Below are 20,411 nucleotides of genomic sequence, written 5' to 3'. Positions count from 1 at the left end.
ATTTTGTTAGATTTTGTTTCGACTGGAATCAGTTATTTGTCCTAATACATCTGCTAGGAAAGGACCTGTCACCCTAAGAAATAATTCCAAATTATTTTCAATTAGGTTAGTTGAGCAAAAAATATTTTACTTATACTATATTTATTATTTAGATGTGGTTTCCTTCAGTCTTGGAATTACACAATCACAGCAAGCAGACGGGATCCATTTTGTGGACACTGTCATTAACATAAATTGTGTATCAACACAAAATCTCGTGTATGCACCAGAATGGGGGACCTAATTCCCATGCACAGTGCCTCAGATATTTAAACACCTTTAACAGGTATGGATATTTTAATGAAAAAAAATTATTTGGGTTCCAAATTTGCAAAGGACTAAACTAAACAGCTTTTTATGTATTGGTGACAGGTCCGCTTTAAATCCAAAGATTATGTTTACATAAAGTTTACGGGTAGACCAAGAATAGTAACAACCACCTAAGGCGTTTGTGCAGTTAGCTATCTCCCCTTTCCATATTCAGAATTCTCAGAATTTCCTGCAGTCTCCCAATTCATTACAATATTACAGGTCAGTGTAAGTGTGACTGTTGCTGCATTATTGACGAATCTTACCTTTGTACCAAGGATACATTTGTAGACAGTCAGTTCTTGTTGCCAAGAGATATTAAAAGGAAGGCCAGCCTGGTCGTGAACAATTCTTTCTTCAGTGGTATCAGAATATTCTAAAAATAAATATTTGGAGGCCTGTCCCCAATACATATGAATAGGGTACAAATACCAGCATATTAATGGAGAAATCTGCCTTGGTTTGACAACTGAACATAATTTTTTCTTAAAAACATATAAATCCTCCCCTAGAATGTTAGTTATACATTTGTAGCCAATATAAAGTGACAGAAACAGACTTGTGTCCAGTTACATACTGTAACTAAAATTAAAGCGAATTTAATATACATCCATATAGAATACATTAACGTGTCACTGCTGGATATAAACCATACACAACATTACCCACTATGGCACATAGAGCGTAATCGTAAAAAAAATGTGATAACAAAACCCCCTCTTCCCATTTAAACAACTTGCTAAATATAAGAAAAATGGTGTCTCTTCCTACCAGAGACGGCTCTGCTACTTCTCTCTAGCCCCCGAGAGAGTCTAAACACCATATAGTGGAGTCAAGCATAACAACCCCCTACCTTGATTTTGTACCTTAATTAAATAGAATAATTTTCATGTAGTGACCATGCACAAATAAGGATATATAATTCATTTGTATCAGAAACATAAAATCTAAACATAAGCCTTAGAAACATTTTAGGAAACACTTAAGATATATACTATGGCATCGGGTCAGAGCACCGCTATTAGAGCATACTGGATTTGTAACAGTTTTATAAAAGAGAATTTATTGCCAAAGCTTCATGAAATGAAAGTTAACTTGGCTGCCTTATAGTTCAATAATTAACACACTGGCAATAGTAAAAGTGCAACATTTGCCTTTTATAAAAAAATACTTATTAATGAAATATCAATGGCATATCCTGCTGACCATTACTGCACATACAGTAGCTGAAATTAAACAAAAATACCTACAGGACTCAAAAGGACAGAGTTACTGGTACTCAAATTCTTTTTGTCACATATAATAATTAGCAGAAATTCGAATGTTATTTATTACTTGGCATTGAAAGAAGTACGAATACACAAATGGTTTTAAATTTTCTGGCCCCACAAGGGCACCATATACAGTGGTATATGTAGTTTTAGACTGTTGCTTTTGTAGGAATACAGGTATAGAACCTATTATCCAGAATGCTCTGGATCTTCATATCTTACGTCTACTAGAAAATCATGCAAACATTAAATAAACCCAATAGGCTGGTTCTGCCTCTAATAATGATTAATTATATCTTAGTTTGGACAAGTACAATGTACTGTTTTATTATTACAGGAAATAATTTTAAAAAATTTGGATTATTTTAATAAAATGTAGTCTATGGGAGACAGCCATTCTGGAATCTGGGTTTCCAGATAATGGATCCCATACCTGTACCTGCTTTCACCATCTAAATATAATTAGATATTTTATCCAATCTCAGTGTTTATACTTCAGTGGTACACAACTATGTACAGTAAAAAAAGAAAACATAAAAAAAAGATCTTTGGTTGCAAACAAATGGTATTTTCTGTCAAATGGACAAGATATTAAACAAAGTGAGCGGTTATGCCCACACTTTATCAATATTACTTAATCAGAAGACTTATTTCTTATACTTTTACCCCACTCCTCTGCTTATTTCAGATGGAGATGCCATAATATTTAAATTTTAAAAGCCAATCACAACAGTCGAAAAGCATCACAGAATTCAGGAGTCTGTACTTTTTTTTTTGTTTGGATTAGAATAGCTGTAGTTGGTGTCAGCTTGTTGATAAAATGAATAAACGTGAAATCTTATTGCATTACTGTAACTGGAATGTTTCTCAGCCGACTGCAAAGCTGAACCATGCCAACATCCTCATTTAACCACCTCAGCTTGAAACTTAAGTAATTCCTCAAAACAAGAGCGTTAAACATCCATTTGATCCAATATTCAATCCAATATTATCCAATATATTTAATTAGCCACCAGTAAATCAAACCCTAGCAGCCCATTGATCCCCCATTAGCAATGTTGCTCCTAATGTCCTCTACTAGACCATCAGACACACAACTGTAAAGGTTGGGGATCTCTGAACAAGACTCAAACCCCCATATCTAATAAAAGGCGCCAAGTTTGCCCAGGAGCAGTAACTCATAGCAACAAATAAGCGGTTTGCTTTTAAACAGGGGAGCAGTAAATTCTACCTGCCGATTGGTTCCTATTGGTTACTACTCCTGGGCAAACTTTGTGCTTTTTATTACATAATCCCCAAAAGATGGGGGAAAAAATAACTAACTAATCAAAGCAATTACACAAGGTGATATAATTAAGGGATATCATGGAACTGTATTGCTTTGATGCACCTTCCCCTTTTCTTACACATATGTGGCAGATTATATAATGCTGTAAACAAACTGCAGAAATCTTTTTTTTGATAGTCAAGCTTGCCTATCATTCAATACTACATATCTTGCAAGCTGATTGTGTACAAAATATACACTGTCATATACAAATGCAACCAGTAATAAAGCATCCTCTTTATATGTATGAAGAAATGTCATCAATAGGAAATAGATTTTAACCAAAACAAAATGGAAGATAAACTAGTTTTCTAGATAGGAGTTTCTAGCAGAAGGGTTAGTGCAAGTAGAAGGGTTTCTACTAGAAGAGTTGGTGCATCTCAGCTGAGATAAAGGCCCAGTCAAATACATGACATCTAGGTTCTCCATCAGGGGTAAACCCAACACTGGGTCTCTAACTACCCTTCAGGTATGGTATATTGGCATTGTAGATTGTTGTTCTAAAATATGAATTTAGTGCATGTTCTGTTTACTTGGTCCAAATTGAATTAAAAAAAAAAAAAGAAACAAACTTGCACTCTCAATAATAATTTCCTCAAGAAGTTGCTACCTTGGATTAAGTTATTATTGTGACAAGAACAGACAACTTGCTACAAGGGCCTGTGTAGCTCCTATGATGTTTTGCATGGGTGGTCCCATTTGTTTTAGAAAGGATTGCGCCTGCACAATACATAAGATATAACTGTTGAAAATAATGTTGCTTTCACATTCATTAAGTTCAAGTACAAACACGATTTGGCTTTTGCAAGATCCTGAGAAGCAGCCTATAGTGTGCTAGGTTCAAAGGCTTAGAAAGAGGGATGAGGATGCTAACGGTCCATGGCTGAGGCTTGCCGATTCCCATTTGGATTGAATCTGCAGAAGGGGATTCAGCATGAATGGCAGCTCATAATAAACCTGCATCATTCCTTGCCTGCAACGACAAACCTGTGCAGCAAGTTGAGGCAACATTGGTCTTCAGTTTTTCTAGCAAGGTTTAAAATGGACAAGTAGACACTGCTGACAAATAAATATGGCTCTACCTCACTCAGACCATAACATTTGGTTAAAAAAAACCGGTTCCCATGTGTAAGAAAGCTATGAAGGTAGAATATATAAAAGAATTATTGGTATATTTTTTTCTCAAGTGGAAAACAGAAACCCTAAAAAATGATTTCAGTTAGGATATGTTTGGTGTTGGAAAGAGAGACAAAAGTTTAAAAAAAAAAAAAATGATGTTCACTAGTAACTATAACACTACAATATAATGCAAGGCTTTTTATCCTTGAAGGGGTTTTCTGATGCAGGGATTCCCATGAGCAAAGGATCATTCTTGGCATGTTCATCACAGTAGCGCATGAGATCGGCTGATGCTTTTGAAATCTAAAAGAAGAGAGAAACAGGCTAAATTTCAAGATATTGATATTCTTGATAGACATAAAAGTAATTTTTATGGTTATGATTTATAGACTCTGGAGAGGGGTTCTGTGATGTCATTAATTAGGGGTTGGACTTATTTAACCCACCCATCACGTAGGGGCACATTTATTAAGGGTCGAACTTGCATTCATGTGAGTTTATTTATTTTTTTTAAACATGAATTTGATTTTACTCTAAATTCAATTATTCAACTATTTATTGAAAAACTAGAATGTCTAAAAACTCAAACGAATTTTACAGACTCGAAAACTTCAATTTGATTAGATTTTGACCAAACTCGAATCGAGTTTTTTCTCCGAAAAAAATTTGAATGGCAGGAAGGCTGCAAACATCTTCAAAATGATCACTGAAACTCTCCCATTGATGATACATGAATTCAGCCGGTTTTAGGTGACAAATTGTCGAATTTGAGTTCTAAAAGGGCCAGAGTATGATAAATCTCAAAATTCAAATTAAAACTCAAATCGAGTTTGGATAATTCACAATTCGAATTTGAGAGTTTTGACCAAAAGTTTTAGTATTTAAATGTTCGTTTTAGTTACATTAGGTTTAGACTTGAAAAAGGGCATACTGGGGCACAAATAAATGCTGAATAAATGCTTCGCTGAATTTGCAACAGATAGTGTCCCTTTGGATTTCTTGTTCAACTAAAACTATGTCTCCAGTGCAGGCAGGAGACCTATAGAGAGTGCCTACCATCACAACTGGATAGAAATGTGCAAAATAATGGTCATTGCTAAATACCACCTCCTCATTCCTCATAAAAAAAAAAAAAAAAAAAAAACGAACATAAAAGCCTTCTTTTGCTTACTAGGACTAACACATTTGCTTTCTTTTTTTATTTCCTTGTATTATAGTTCTGAGTGGTACTTAGCTCTTATAAGATTAATTGCTATTGAAAAGCATAAATATATCCCCACTCACAGGTATGGACAAGAGCAAGTCATGCTGCAACTTGCTACATATAGGAAATCGCATTTTTTTCAAAACACATCAATTAATAGTGCTGCTCCAGCAGAATTCTGCAGTGAAATATTTTTTTCAAAAGAGCAAAAAGATTTTTTAATATTTAATTTTGAAATCTGACATGGGGCTAGACATATTGGCAGTTTCCCAGGTGCCCCAGTCATGTGACTTGTGCTCTAATAAACATCAGTCCCTTTTTACTGCTAAACTGCAAGTTAGAGTGATATGCCCCCCCCAGCAGCCTAACAATAGAACAATGGGAAGGTAATCAGATAACAGCTCTTTAACACTAGATAACATCTCCTTGATAATTATGAGAATAGCAATCAAAAGCAAAAATCCAAGTCCCACTGTGACTCCTCCAGTTACATTCAGTAGGAGGAACAATAGCCTGCGTGAAAGCACATCCATCATGAAGTGCTGGCTCTTGCTGAAAGCACAGGATCAGGCAAAATGACCGAGATGGCTGCCTACACACCAAAATTGCAAGTAAAAAAAAAAAGTACATACTGCTTTCTGGCAGGCTGTTGTTTCTACTACTCAATGTACAGAATGCAGTGGGACCTGGATTTTACTATTGAGTGCTGATCTACCAAGCAGCTGTTATTTTGTGTTAGGCAGCAGCTATCTGGTTACCTTCGCATTGCTCTGTTGTTAAGATACTGGGGGGGGGGGTGATATCACTCCACCTTGCAGTACTGCAGTAAAGAGTGACTGAAGTTTATCAGAGAACAAGTCACATGGCTGGGGGCAGCTGGGAAACTGACATGTCAGATTTCAAAATTAAATGTAAAAAAAAACCTGTTTGCTCTTTTGAGAAACGGATTTTGAGTGCAGTATTCTGCTGGAGCAGCATTATTAAATGATGCATTTTGGAAGAAAACATTTTTCCCATGACAGAATCCCTTTAAGGATTACAAAAAGCCCCAAGGCAAGAAAACATTCAAGTATGTAAGACAGGCAAGTGTCTTAATTTATTGCAATAATTGTGTAGGTTTTTACCTTTATTCTTTCTATGGAGGCTTCCACTTTCAGTTGCTGTACAGTTCTTCGTGCCTGTGCTATGTTATTTGTGCTGGTTGTTTTTGCAGACATCTTTGGTGAGGTCTAGAAAGGTAAGAAAAAAAAGGAACAGGTTGTTCTCTGCTATTCCAAATAATCACAGCATTCCAGAGATACCAGCTTCTTGTACTCCAACACACCCAGCCCTATGGTGTAGGAGAGCTACAACGCCTGCCGGAGCAATGTGGATACAATGGATACAATGGGTTACAAGTGGGCAGACCTTCTATTATATCACCCCATTTGTTATCCCTGAGCTAAATACTGCTTTAAAGTTTGAGCTTACTGTGGTCCTGACAGCAATAATCTTTTTATTCTGTTTAGTAACATTTCAACCAGGTAGGATTTTTTTTTTAATTGAGTATGCTTTTAGTATTGCGTATACATAAATAAATAAATACAGGGCTTTTTATTTACAAATGGAACACGCATACCCGATGATCTGAAATAGTCTACAGATATGCAATGTTACTTGACACAACATTCACTACCTACCAGCGCAACTGCAATTCTACAGTCACTCAAGACATTAAGTACAAGAGAGCTCTTCATTCCAGCATACTCACTAACAGGGTTTTTAAGATATGGCCACACACAAGTCTCACCATACATTTGTCAATATGGTATGCAACTAGATTGGTGGGACATAGGGATGCACCGAATCTATTATTTTGGATTCGTCCGAACCCCTGAATCCTTCTCGATAGATTCGGCTGAATACCGAACCGAATTTGCATATGCAAATTAGGATTTGGTTTGATGGGCAGAAGGATTCGGCCGAATCCGAATCCTGCTGAAAAAGGCTGAATCCTGTCCGAATCCTGGATTCGGTGCATCCCTACATGTGATTGATCTGGCTATATTAATTGATATACAAGTTGATGTTGGTCTCTGCAAAGTACCCATAACTTTGCGTTTTTTTCAATTGGTCCTCACTGTTAGATTACTGTATATTTCACAAGAATGTTACTTGTAGAAATGTCTTGGTCCTTTTGATGCTGGCAAACAATACCTGAAGTGTCTAATTTAACCATAGCATAATAAAGCTGCCAACAATTCTCAGTCGAGACGAGGTCAATTGCCATGTGGATGACTGGCAACAAATGCCAGGCCATTCATTGCATCTGTATTCTCTTGGACATAAAATTGGAGTTGCAACTACTCAAATGCCACCATTTATGATTTTTCTGTGATTAAAAGAATTTGCATGCAATTTTCAGTTTATTAAAGGGATATTGCAATCACATACTTTAACAGCTGTCTTATATTCTGTCACCTTAGAGGTTTAGATTTCATATATTTATGTGGTTTTATAACTTTCACTTTTAGGCAAAGGTGTGGGTAGCACAGTGGTGCAGGGATTACCTGGGGTCAAGGTTTGATATCAGCCAGGGTTATGGTACAAAAATGTAAAAATATCATTACTACGCTGTGTAACAGTGAAAGATCTCTGTTGAAAAGGTACCGTGTATTTCTGGTCTGCATAGGTGCCGTGTTTACTTTTTAAACACAAGTGCTTACCATTGGCTACTTAGCCATAAATAATGTATCTTAAAACAGTTTGGCAAACTTCATGTGGGTGACAAGGAAATGTTCCCAGAATCTAGGCTAGCAGGGAGGTAAACATTCACAGCTGTTATTAAGCCCAATGGAATGCAGTAATGTACTGTAGCTAGGATTTCACAGGAAAATAGCACAAAAAACCTCACCCAGACTGTTACTGAAAGAGATAAGATTTGATTTTTTTCTTCAAATGAATTCTCGGCACACCTGAAATCCATCGTATCATATACTGGCAGACTGATGCCCTTTACAAAAGCATATGTTATAATATGTTTCATATTATTAGTAAATTGGTGACAAGGAGCTGAATATCATCTTGCTGGAAATACATATGATTCTGGGCATGACATGACTGTTACTTAAAGGAACAGTAACACCAAAAAATTTAAGTGTTTTAAAGTAATAAAAATATCATGTAGTGTTGCCCTGCACTGGTAAAACTGATGTGTTTGCTTCAGAAACACTACTATAGTTCATATAAACAAGCTGCTGTGGAGCAATGGCGGAAATTGAAAAACGGCTATATGGCACAGGTTAACTAATGGATAACAGATAACACCATTAGACAGACGGAGCTTATCTTCTATCTGCTGTGTAACGAGCTTTTTCTCCTTTGAATGGCTGCCCCCATTGCTACACAGCAGCTTATTTATATAAACAATAGTAGTGTTTCTGAAGCAAACACAGCAGTTTTACCAGTGCAGGGCAACACTGCATTATATTTTCATTACTTTAAAACACTTATTTTTTGTAGTTACTGTTCCTTTAATTCTTCTTCTACAGGCAAGACATGGTAATGGTTATGAAAAAAAACACTATACCACACGGCTTTTGTATGTTAATCGTACAGAAGAAAACACTGCTCTTTGCATTTCCTCTTGAGCAACTATGGAAATGAACTCTGATCCTAGCAGTGCTTGGATTTACGGGAATCAGTGGGGCACATATCCATCACAGAGAAGCTAAGGAATTAGGCTGCAAACTGCCATATGACAAACCACAAAGCACGGTCATTTGCCACTGAGCAATTAATCTGAGTGCTGGATGGTTTATACTTTATAGGAACATATTGGTAAGCATACTCTTACAGAGTAAGATCCTATTGTGAAGGCTTATTGAGAAGGTCTGCCAGAAGCTGCTCGGAGTTCTACTAATGTTACCTATACTGTGCAATAAAATGCATGCACTGCTTGTAGCTATAGCAGCTGTGGGCTGCAGAGGTGTAAACAACATAAAAAAAGACCTTGTCTTGCCAGGAATCTGATATTGTAATAAATATAAAGATCTAGTATTTTGAGGGGAAATAGGAAATATTTGTTGTATTCCTTTGGTCTGCTAATTACATTGACATCAACTAAAAAAATATTGAGCTTAATTTGACTTAACGAACACTCCTTTAACAGAAGGGACTATACAAGCACTGGTGAGCAGAGTTTGCCCCACTTGAGTAACTAATAGAAGCCAAAGACCAATTAAGGGCTTGTTTCCCATACATGGACTGAAGCACTGGCAGTCTTAAGCTGGTCATGCATTGAATGATCCGCTTGTTTGAAGAGATTGCCAAATGAGCAGACCTTTTCCGATACGCACACCTTGAGGTGGGTGACATTGGCTTAATCAGATCAAAACAACGGGATTGCATGTGTCTGATGCAGAGGACTTCATCAATGAGCAGACGTGGTCCTTGCCCGAACAGGATTTTTGGCCAGATATTGGAGGGTCCCATACACGTGGAATAAACTGCCCATGTATGGCCACCTTAATGCTGCACCTTGGGATCCCAGTGCCTTGAGCAGACAGAAAATACCAGTTGTCCAATGTGCTTTATACCCACAGGTGTCTTATTGTGCCTCAAGAATTATATGCAAGTAATGGCTATGATTGTGGGCCACTTAGGGATTCTTACTTAGCACCAAAAGCAGAGGCACCATACACTGAAGGCAAAAAACAGAGCTTTTCCTTTTTTGATTTGCAAAATGCACTTCACAGATGTAGGCAAATAGGTAAGGGCATATACCCCCCCACCACACAAACTCTAAAAAGTCCACTTCAACCACAAATATGAAGAAGCATTTACAGGACCAGTAAGTTATACAATGCTTCACATTGATATTATATTAAAACAGAATATTGTCAAATATAATTGCAAAATAAAAGAGGAACAACAACAAAATAAAGGCAAGGGAAAAGAGAATTGTCAATATCTATTATGGTGTGCTTGCTTTCAGTTTAGAGAAAGCAGGGTGTGCCAGATAAGCATAACTGGAAATGAGGGACTTTAATAAGAGCTGTTAGTGATTGTTTGAATTTAGTAGGCAATAACATTTACCAACACATATTAAAGTTAACCTTTTAAATGCCACAGATCGTAGAATCTACGTTCTGTGGCAAAGGTACTTGAAATGCCACAGAACGTAGATTCTACGTTCTGCAGCATTTCCTGTTTCAGGAGCGGAGGAGCGGCTGTTAGAGCCGCTCGCTCCGTTCCTGCTCGATCCCCTGCCCCTAGGCAACGAGCAGAGCAGGGGATCGAGTGGCCCCTGGGGCGCGATCGCCCAGGGGCCCAAAAACAGCAGCAGGCACGTGTTACTTACGTGTCCTGCTGCTGCAGCCTGCACCGGATCGTCGATCTCCGCCCCCACAGCACACAGACAGGAACCACGAGGCAGATGTCTTCCAGGGGCTCTTCCTGATCGCCTGCAACAGTCTCCAGCGATTTTTTCAGGTTAGTGCAACAATTACACACACAAACACACCAACACACACTTATTACAGTAATACACACTTAGATTCACACTTACACACACTTACACATACATTTTTGGGGATTGGGGGGGTCACTTACACTCACTGCACTTACACACATGTGCACACGCACACACGCGCACATAACATGTAATTTACCATTTGTACACACGCACACGCACATACATGGCATTGTGGCCTTTTTTTTTTTTTCTTATCGCATCGTTTCTTTTTTGGCTGAAAAAATGTTTTATTGCCATTACGCATAGCGTATTCGCTAACCGTACTGTGCAATACCTTTTGTATGTTATTTCGGTGATTATATTGCAATTTTGGGTATTTTGGTGCATTTTTAGCCATTTTATTGAATTTTTAGCCATTTTATTGCATTTTCAGCTCTGCATATATTGTGTTCACTTTTTTCTAGCCGTATAACCTGTTTGGCCCATCTAAAATATTCAAACTGTGATTCTGACAGCTGATAACACTAGTCTGGAAAAAAAACATTGATTTTTGTGGTTTTATTGGATTTTTTTGCATTTCACCCTGTACTGCCTTATTTTGTTTTGCCTTGTAAATTTTATCTACTATATATCCATTTGGGGGTCTCTGTGCGCCACATAGTTTGGTATATCTATGCATTTTGGGCATCAAAGAGTTCAGTAGACCTCTGGCGTTCATATTTAGGATGTTTTATGCTGATACGTTACAAAATGTGGGGCATATAATGGGGTAAAATTCAAGCTTTCTGACAATTTTCAGAAATTTGATAAAAACCGTTATGTTCAGCATTGCTTTGCAGTTTGGCAGTTTGCAGTAGAAACACTTATTTACCCATATTGGATTCGTCAGAATGTGTACTTTCTGAAAATATATGGTTTTCTGGGGTCTTTGTACTGTTAGGGGGGTCTAATGTCGCATAATACACACACCAGGTGCTTATATTGCAGCAGCCAGCGCGTCAGCTGTGAAAATGTATATACACTATTGTCATTTGGGGGTCTCTGTGCGCCACATAGTTTGGTATATCTATGCATATTGGGCATCAAAGTGTTCAGTAGACCCCTGGCGTTCATATTTAGGATGTTTTATGCTGATAAGTTACGAAATGTGGGGCATATAATGGGGTAAAATTCAAGCTTTGTGACGATTTTCAGAAATTTGATAAAAACGGTTACGTTCAGCATTGATTTGCAGTCTGGCAGTTTGCAGTAGAAACACTTATTTACCCATATTGGATTCGTCAGAATGTGTACTTTCTGAAAATATATGGTTTTCTGGGGTCTCTGTACTTTTAGGGGGGTCTAATGTCGCATAATACACACACCAGGTGCTCATATTGCAGCAGCCAGCGCGTCAGCCGTGAAAATGTATATACACTATTGTCATTTGGGGGTCTCTGTGCGCCACATAGTTTAGTATATCTATGCAAATTGGGCATCAAAGTGTTCAGTAGACCCCTGGCGTTCATATTTAGGATGTTTTATGCTGATACGTTACGAAATGTGTGGCATATAATGGGGTAAAATTCAAGCTTTCTGACAATTTTCAGAAATTTGATAAAAACCGTTATGTTCAGCATTGCTTTGCAGTTTGGCAGTTTGCAGTAGAAACACTTATTTACCCATATTGGATTCGTCAGAATGTGTACTTTCTGAAAATATATGGTTTTCTGGGGTCTTTGTACTGTTAGGGGGGTCTAATGTCGCATAATACACACACCAGGTGCTTATATTGCAGCAGCCAGCGCGTCAGCTGTGAAAATGTATATACACTATTGTCATTTGGGGGTCTCTGTGCGCCACATAGTTTGGTATATCTATGCATATTGGGCATCAAAGTGTTCAGTAGACCCCTGGCGTTCATATTTAGGATGTTTTATGCTGATAAGTTACGAAATGTGGGGCATATAATGGGGTAAAATTCAAGCTTTGTGACGATTTTCAGAAATTTGATAAAAACGGTTACGTTCAGCATTGATTTGCAGTCTGGCAGTTTGCAGTAGAAACACTTATTTACCCATATTGGATTCGTCAGAATGTGTACTTTCTGAAAATATATGGTTTTCTGGGGTCTCTGTACTTTTAGGGGGGTCTAATCTCGCATAATACACACACCAGGTGCTCATATTGCAGCAGCCAGCGCGTCAGCCGTGAAAATGTATATACACTATTGTCATTTGGGGGTCTCTGTGCGCCACATAGTTTAGTATATCTATGCAAATTGGGCATCAAAGTGTTCAGTAGACCCCTGGCGTTCATATTTAGGATGTTTTATGCTGATACGTTACGAAATGTGTGGCATATAATGGGGTAAAATTCAAGCTTTCTGACAATTTTCAGAAATTTGATAAAAACCGTTATGTTCAGCATTGCTTTGCAGTTTGGCAGTTTGCAGTAGAAACACTTATTTACCCATATTGGATTCGTCAGAATGTGTACTTTCTGAAAATATATGGTTTTCTGGGGTCTCTGTACTGTTAGGGGGGTCTAATGTCGCATAATACACACACCAGGTGCTTATATTGCAGCTGCCAGTGCGTCAGCCGTGAAAATGTATATACACTATTGTCATTTGGGGGTCTCTGTGCGCCACATAGTTTGGTATATCTATGCATACTGGGCATCAAAGTGTTCAGTAGACCCCTGGCGTTCATATTTGGGATGTTTTATGCTGATAAGTTACGAAATGTGGGGCATATAATGGGGTAAAATTCAAGCTTTGTGACGATTTTCAGAAATTTGATAAAAACGGTTACGTTCAGCATTGATTTGCAGTCTGGCAGTTTGCAGTAGAAACACTTATTTACCCATATTGGATTCGTCAGAATGTGTACTTTCTGAAAATATATGGTTTTCTGGGGTCTCTGTACTTTTAGGGGGGTCTAATCTCGCATAATACACACACCAGGTGCTCATATTGCAGCAGCCAGCGCGTCAGCCGTGAAAATGTATATACACTATTGTCATTTGGGGGTCTCTGTGCGCCACATAGTTTAGTATATCTATGCAAATTGGGCATCAAAGTGTTCAGTAGACCCCTGGCGTTCATATTTAGGATGTTTTATGCTGATACGTTACGAAATGTGTGGCATATAATGGGGTAAAATTCAAGCTTTCTGACAATTTTCAGAAATTTGATAAAAACCGTTATGTTCAGCATTGCTTTGCAGTTTGGCAGTTTGCAGTAGAAACACTTATTTACCCATATTGGATTCGTCAGAATGTGTACTTTCTGAAAATATATGGTTTTCTGGGGTCTCTGTACTGTTAGGGGGGTCTAATGTCGCATAATACACACACCAGGTGCTTATATTGCAGCTGCCAGTGCGTCAGCCGTGAAAATGTATATACACTATTGTCATTTGGGGGTCTCTGTGCGCCACATAGTTTGGTATATCTATGCATACTGGGCATCAAAGTGTTCAGTAGACCCCTGGCGTTCATATTTGGGATGTTTTATGCTGATAAGTTACGAAATGTGGGGCATATAATGGGGTAAAATTCAAGCTTTGTGACGATTTTCAGAAATTTGATAAAAACCGTTACGTTCAGCATTGCTTTGCAGTTTGGCAGTTTGCAGTAGGAACACATATTTACCCATATTGGATTCGTCAGAATGTGTACTTTCTGAAAATATATGGTTTTCTGGGGTCTCTGTACTGTTAGGGGGGTCTAATGTCGCATATTACACACACCAGGTGCTCATATTGCAGCAGCCAGCGCGCGTCAGCCGTGAAAATGTATATACACTATTGTCATTTGGTGGTCTCTGTGCGCCACATAGTTTGGTATATCTATGCATATTGGGCATCAAAGTGTTTAGTAGACCCCTGGCGTTCATATTTAGGATGTTTTATGCTGATAAGTTACGAAATGTGGGGCATATAATGGGGTAAAATTCAAGCTTTGTGACGATTTTCAGAAATTTGATAAAAACCGTTATGTTCAGCATTGCTTTTCAGTTTGGCAGTTTGCAGTAGAAACACTTATTTACCCATATTAGATTCGTCAGAATCTGTACTTTCTGAAAATATATGGTTTTCTGGGGTCTCTGTACTGTTAGGTGGTCTAATGTCGCATAATACACACACCGAGTGGTTATATTGCAGCAGCCAGCGCGTCAGCCGTGAAAATGTCTATACATATTGTCATTTGGGGGTCTCTGTGCGCCACATAGTTTGGTATATCTATGCATATTGGGCATCAAACTGTTTAGTAGACCCCTATGTTTATATTTAGGATGCTTTATGCTGGTAATGATACATGGACAATACGATGCTGGAAAGTTGAAGCTTTGAGGCAATTTCCAGATATTTCACCAAAACCGCCAAATTTGGCAAAGCCTTGCGACTCAGTAGTTTGGAGCAGAAAGGCATGGGTACCCATTTTAGATTCCGTAGAATGTGTACTTTCCAAAAATATATGGGTTTGGGGGGTAAACATATATTTCTGTGTTTTTACCCCGCAAAAATGCAGTCAATGTGTTGATTTTTCATTAGCTGAAGTTACCCACGGGACTGTTTGTATGCGCTAACTTCATTTTGGGGCCTCTAAATGCCAGATACTTTGGTAAACTTATGAACAATGGCCACCAAAATGTTCAGAGGAACCCTGGCAATCATATTTAGGGTGCTTTTTCTTAGTACGTAATGACACATGGGTGATATGGTGCTGGGAAGTTGAAGCTTTGAGGCAATTTTCAGATATTTCACCAAAACCGGCAACTTTGGGAAAGCCTTGCGACTCGGTAGTTTGGAGCAATAAGGCATGGGTACCCATTTTAGATTCTGTAGAATGTGTACTTTCCAAAAATGTATGGGTTTGGGGGGTAAACATATATTTCTGTGTTTTTACCCCACAAAAATGCAGTCAATGTGTTGATCTTTCATTAGCTGAAGTTACCCACAGGACTATTTGTATGCGCTAACTTCATTTTGGGGCCTCTAAATGCCAGATACTTTGGTAAACCTATGAACAATGGCCACCAAACTGTTCGGAGGAACCCTGGCAATCATATTTAGGGTGCTTTTTCTTGGTGCATAACGATACATAGGTGATATGGTGCTGGGAAGTTGAAGCTTTGAGGCAATTTTCATATATTTCACCAAAACCGACAAATGTGGGAAAGCCTTGCGACTCAGTAGTTTGGAGCAGAAAGGCATGGGTACCCATTTTAGATTCTGTAGAATGTGTACTTTCCAAAAATGTATGGGTTTGGGGGGTAAACATATATTTCTGTGTTTTTACCCCACAAAAATGCAGTCAATGTGTTGATTTTTCATTAGCTGAAGTTACCCACGGGACTGTTTGTATGCGCTAACTTCATTTTGGGGCCTCTAAATGCCAGATACTTTGGTAAACTTATGAACAATGGCCACCAAAATGTTCAGAGGAACCCTGGCAATCATATTTAGGGTGCTTTTCTTAGTACGTAATGACACATGGGTGATATGGTGCTGGGAAGTTGAAGCTTTGAGGCAATTTTCAGATATTTCACCAAAACCGACAACTTTGGGAAAGCCTTGCGACTCAGTAGTTTGGAGCAGAAAGGCATGGGTACCCATTTTAGATTCAGTAGAATGTGTACTTTCCAAAAATATATGGGTTTGGGGGGTAAACATATATTTCTGTGTTTTTACCCCACAAAAATGCAGTCAATGTGTTGATTTTTCATTAGATGAAGTTACCCACGGGACTGTTTGTATGCGCTAACTTCATTTTGGGGCCTCTAAATGCCAGATACTTTGGTAAACTTATGAACAATGGCCATCAAAATGTTCAGAGGAACCCTGGCAATCATATTTAGGGTGCTTTTTCTTAGTACGTAATGACACATGGGTGATATGGTGCTGGGAAGTTGAAGCTTTGAGGCAATTTTCAGATATTTCACCAAAACCGACAACTTTGGGAAAGCCTTGCGACTCAGTAGTTTGGAGCAGAAAGGCATGGGTACCCATTTTAGATTCAGTAGAATGTGTACTTTCCAAAAATATATGGGTTTGGGGGGTAAACATATATTTCTGTGTTTTTACCCCACAAAAATGCAGTCAATGTGTTGATTTTCATTAGATGAAGTTACCCACAGGACTATTTGTATACGCTAACTTCATTTTGAGGCCTCTAAATGCCAGATACTTTGGTAAACCTATGAACAATGGCCACCAAATTGTTTGGAGGAACCCTGGCAATCATATTTAGGGTGCTTTTTCTTGGTGCGTAACGATACATGGGTGATATGGTGCTGGGAAGTTGAAGCTTTGAGGCAATTTTCAGATATTTCACCAAACCGACAATTTTGGGAAAGCCTTGCGACTCAGTAGTTTGGAGCAGAAAGGCATGGGTACCCATTTTAGATTCGGTAGAATGTGTACTTTCCAAAAATATATGGGTTTTGGGGGGTAAACATATATTTCTGTGTTTTTACCCCACAAAAATGCAGTCAATGTGTTGATCTTTCATTAGCTGAAGTTACCCACGGGACTGTTTGTATGCGCTAACTTCATTTTGGGGCCTCTAAATGCCAGATACTTTGGTAAACTTATGAACAATGACCACCAAAATGTTCAGAGGAACCCTGGCAATCATATTTAGGGTGCTTTTTCTTAGTACGTAATGATACATGGGCGATATGGTGCTGGGAAGTTGAAGGTTTGAGGCAATTTTCAGATATTTCACCAAAACCGACAATTTTGGGAAAGCCTTGCGACTCAGTAGTTTGGAGCAGAAAGGCATGGGTACCCATTTTAGATTCAGTAGAATGTGTACTTTCCAAAAATATATGGGTTTGGGGGGTAAACATATATTTCTGTGTTTTTACCCCACAAAAAATGCAGTCAATGTGTTGATTTCTCAGTAGCTGAAGTAAAGTCCTGATCAATTTGGATGTGCTAACTTCATATTGGTGTCTCTAAATGCCAGATACTTTGGTAAACCTATGCATAATGGGTATCAAACTGTTCAGTGGACCCCTGGCAATCATATTTCAGGTGCTTTTTCTTGGTACCTAATATAGTTTGGGATATGCGGAGCAGCAAAATAAAACCTTTGAAATGATTTTTCAGAATTTTGAATTTTTTTTGGAAAAACCGCTATTTTCAGACAAGCTTTTATGTTTGGTAGTTGGGAGTAGAGAGACATAGTTACCCATTTTGTAATCGGCAGAATGTGTACTTTTCAAAAATGTATGGTTTTCTGGGGTAAACCTACGGTTTCAGGATTTTTTGCCTTGGAATCTAAAGCATGCCGTTTTCTGCCTTAGTGCTTTCAAAATTCGGTAATATACTGCCGGGAGTTTTTGCTGTACAGAAATCCTAAATCTCCCTAAAACTATACATATCTGGTATTGGCACGTTCGAGAGACATAAGGCTTTCCAAATCAGTTGGATTATCATCCCTAAAATGAAATATTTTTCTGGTATAAATTGATATACGATGAAAAATGGTAATTTTTCATTTTTTTTTGGTATTTAGCACTATAAATTTTTTTGCACAGGTGGAAATACATGAAAACTCCGGCAGATTTAGAAAGCTCAGTTTCTACCGAAAAAAACAATGTATAGTTTTCCTAGGTAAACTATAGGTTTCCCCTCAGAAAATGCCCCTAAAGTGAGAGAGCACAAAATGTTTCAAAAACGGCTGGCATTTCGCGTAACCAAAATGTGAAATTCTGCTGGCACTTAAAGGGTTAAAAGCTGCAAACAGGAATAAGTAATAAATACTAACTGAATGTGTCGTTTTAACTACTTCCTTCACCATGTTACAGATTTTATGTGCCCAGAATGGGTTATCTTCATGTATGCTTATTCATGCTGTGTGACATTAGGCAAAAAAAAAACAAAAGTATTCTTATATTACAGATAAAGAAGGGGTGGCTGGCATGACTGCAAACAGTATGTGAGAATATTGACTGCAATGTTTGTAATTGGGGTAAGCCTAAGCAACTGATTGACCTCTGTAGAAGCCATGCTACTGTGCATTGGAAATACCTTTATCTTTTTATTCAACAATATACGTGTGGGTTTCTTAACTAGATGTAACACTGCATTTTTCTAAGCACAATCCAGTACTAAATTTCAGATCCTGGCTGTCACTTGCAACACAAGACACAAAGGATTAACAGAGCAATGTAATCAGTTTACACAACTCGACCTATAAAACCAGTGACCTATTAAAAACCTTGGATATAATTAATTTACTATCTTTAAACACTTCCATACCATAGGGTGCACCCGTCCCTGGGGAATAGAAGCAAGTACCTCAGATATATATGTATGGGCTTTGTTTGGCAGCCTGCAACAGTAAGATAAGGTTAATGCTCTCAGTAGCTAAAAAGCTAATGAAATGTTGCAAAGAACACAGCAAAGCAGAGTGTCTGGCACCCAATTGAAGTGAATATGGTGGATATATATATATATATATATATATATATATATATATATATATATATATATATATATATATATATATATATATATATATATATAGATAGATAGATAGATAGATAGATAGATAGATAGATAGATAAAGCTGGAAGGAGTCTCGCACCTCGCAGGACTTAAAAAACAATAACCAGGTTTATTATTTCACAATGGAAACACTGAGGTTTCGTTCAGCAATCTGACCTTTTTCAAATGTATTTTACCAGAAAACCACGAAATCTTCAGATAATTGCGCGAAAATCAGCGCAGATCATGACTTCTCCCATTGACTTATATACAACCTCAGCTGGTCTGAGATGGTGGATTTTCGAATTCAGACTTTTTCCATCCTTGGGGTATAGTAAATTCCTAAAAATTCAGTTATCCCATCTAAAACCGAAGTACCTTTGCTGTTGAGGGAATATCTTGCTTTGTTTTAAAACAAGGCAAATTTGGGTAACAATTTAAAACACATTACCAACATTAGAATGTAGCAATATCTTTTAGTGCCTTTCCCCGTTCTCTTTTCTTAATAGTCTTGAATTTGGACACATCCAAAAGACAACCTTTCATGTATGTTACCATACAGGGTGGTTTTAGCACTTTAAAAATATGGCAGTAATTCTTTTGTGGTATGGGAATGGCTGAATTACAGACAAAAGTATCTAAACTGCCCAATGAAATTTGAACATGTTTGGCCATTTAGAATAAACAGGTTAATTGTATTTTCACAAATTTGCTTTGAACCGCTTCTGAACATACTGAACAATGAACAAAGACAAGCACACCAGATTTAAGGAGTGTGAAACCTGACAGGATCAGTAGTTTACAAATTAGTTCCACAAGTCCTTTAATAATCCCCCTTGCCTGATCACTCAAAGTAAACAGAAAGGTATTAGTCCTGTGCTTCATGCTGTGCCTCTTGAATTCACATTACCAAAGGACACAAGGGGATGCTTGTGCATTTATTTTCTGGCATGACAAGGGTAGAATGACTCCCAGCTCGTCTCACTAATATCAACTGGTAGTGGTTAGCAACAATTTTAGCCTATGATTAAGGGATTTATTCCCGAAACGCATAAGGCGACTGTGATCCGCAGGAGCTTGCAATAAATCTGCCTTTCAATCCGGGGTGCCCTCCTTTCTTTGGTTGCTGAAATAGTGAAATAGTTAGCAACAAATTACCGGTACATGCATTTTCTTTGCCAGTACTTATCAATGTACTCTGACG

At 38.0% G+C, this 20,411-nt stretch overlaps 1 protein-coding gene across 2 annotated transcripts in view; it reads right to left on the bottom strand.

Annotated features, from left to right (window-relative positions):
- Positions 1–1,660: 1,660 nt before the first annotated feature.
- gng12.S (guanine nucleotide binding protein (G protein), gamma 12 S homeolog) overlaps positions 1,661–20,411 on the bottom strand; it is a 59,109-nt gene continuing 40,358 nt past the window's right edge. For both annotated transcript variants that reach the window (XM_041561341.1, XM_018260742.2), the window contains 2 exons: positions 6,394–6,498; positions 1,661–4,368 (listed from right to left, as the gene is read on the bottom strand). In XM_041561341.1, coding sequence (XP_041417275.1) covers positions 4,243–4,368; positions 6,394–6,486 — 219 coding nt within the window. In that variant the 5' untranslated portion in view covers positions 6,487–6,498 and the 3' untranslated portion in view covers positions 1,661–4,242. The remainder of the gene's footprint in view (positions 4,369–6,393; positions 6,499–20,411) is intronic.

This window comes from Xenopus laevis, chromosome 4S, assembly GCF_017654675.1.
Source record: "Xenopus laevis strain J_2021 chromosome 4S, Xenopus_laevis_v10.1, whole genome shotgun sequence".
NCBI lineage: Eukaryota > Metazoa > Chordata > Amphibia > Anura > Pipidae > Xenopus > Xenopus laevis.
Note: the sequence above shows the minus strand (reverse complement) of the source record. Positions and strands in the feature narration are given on the sequence as shown.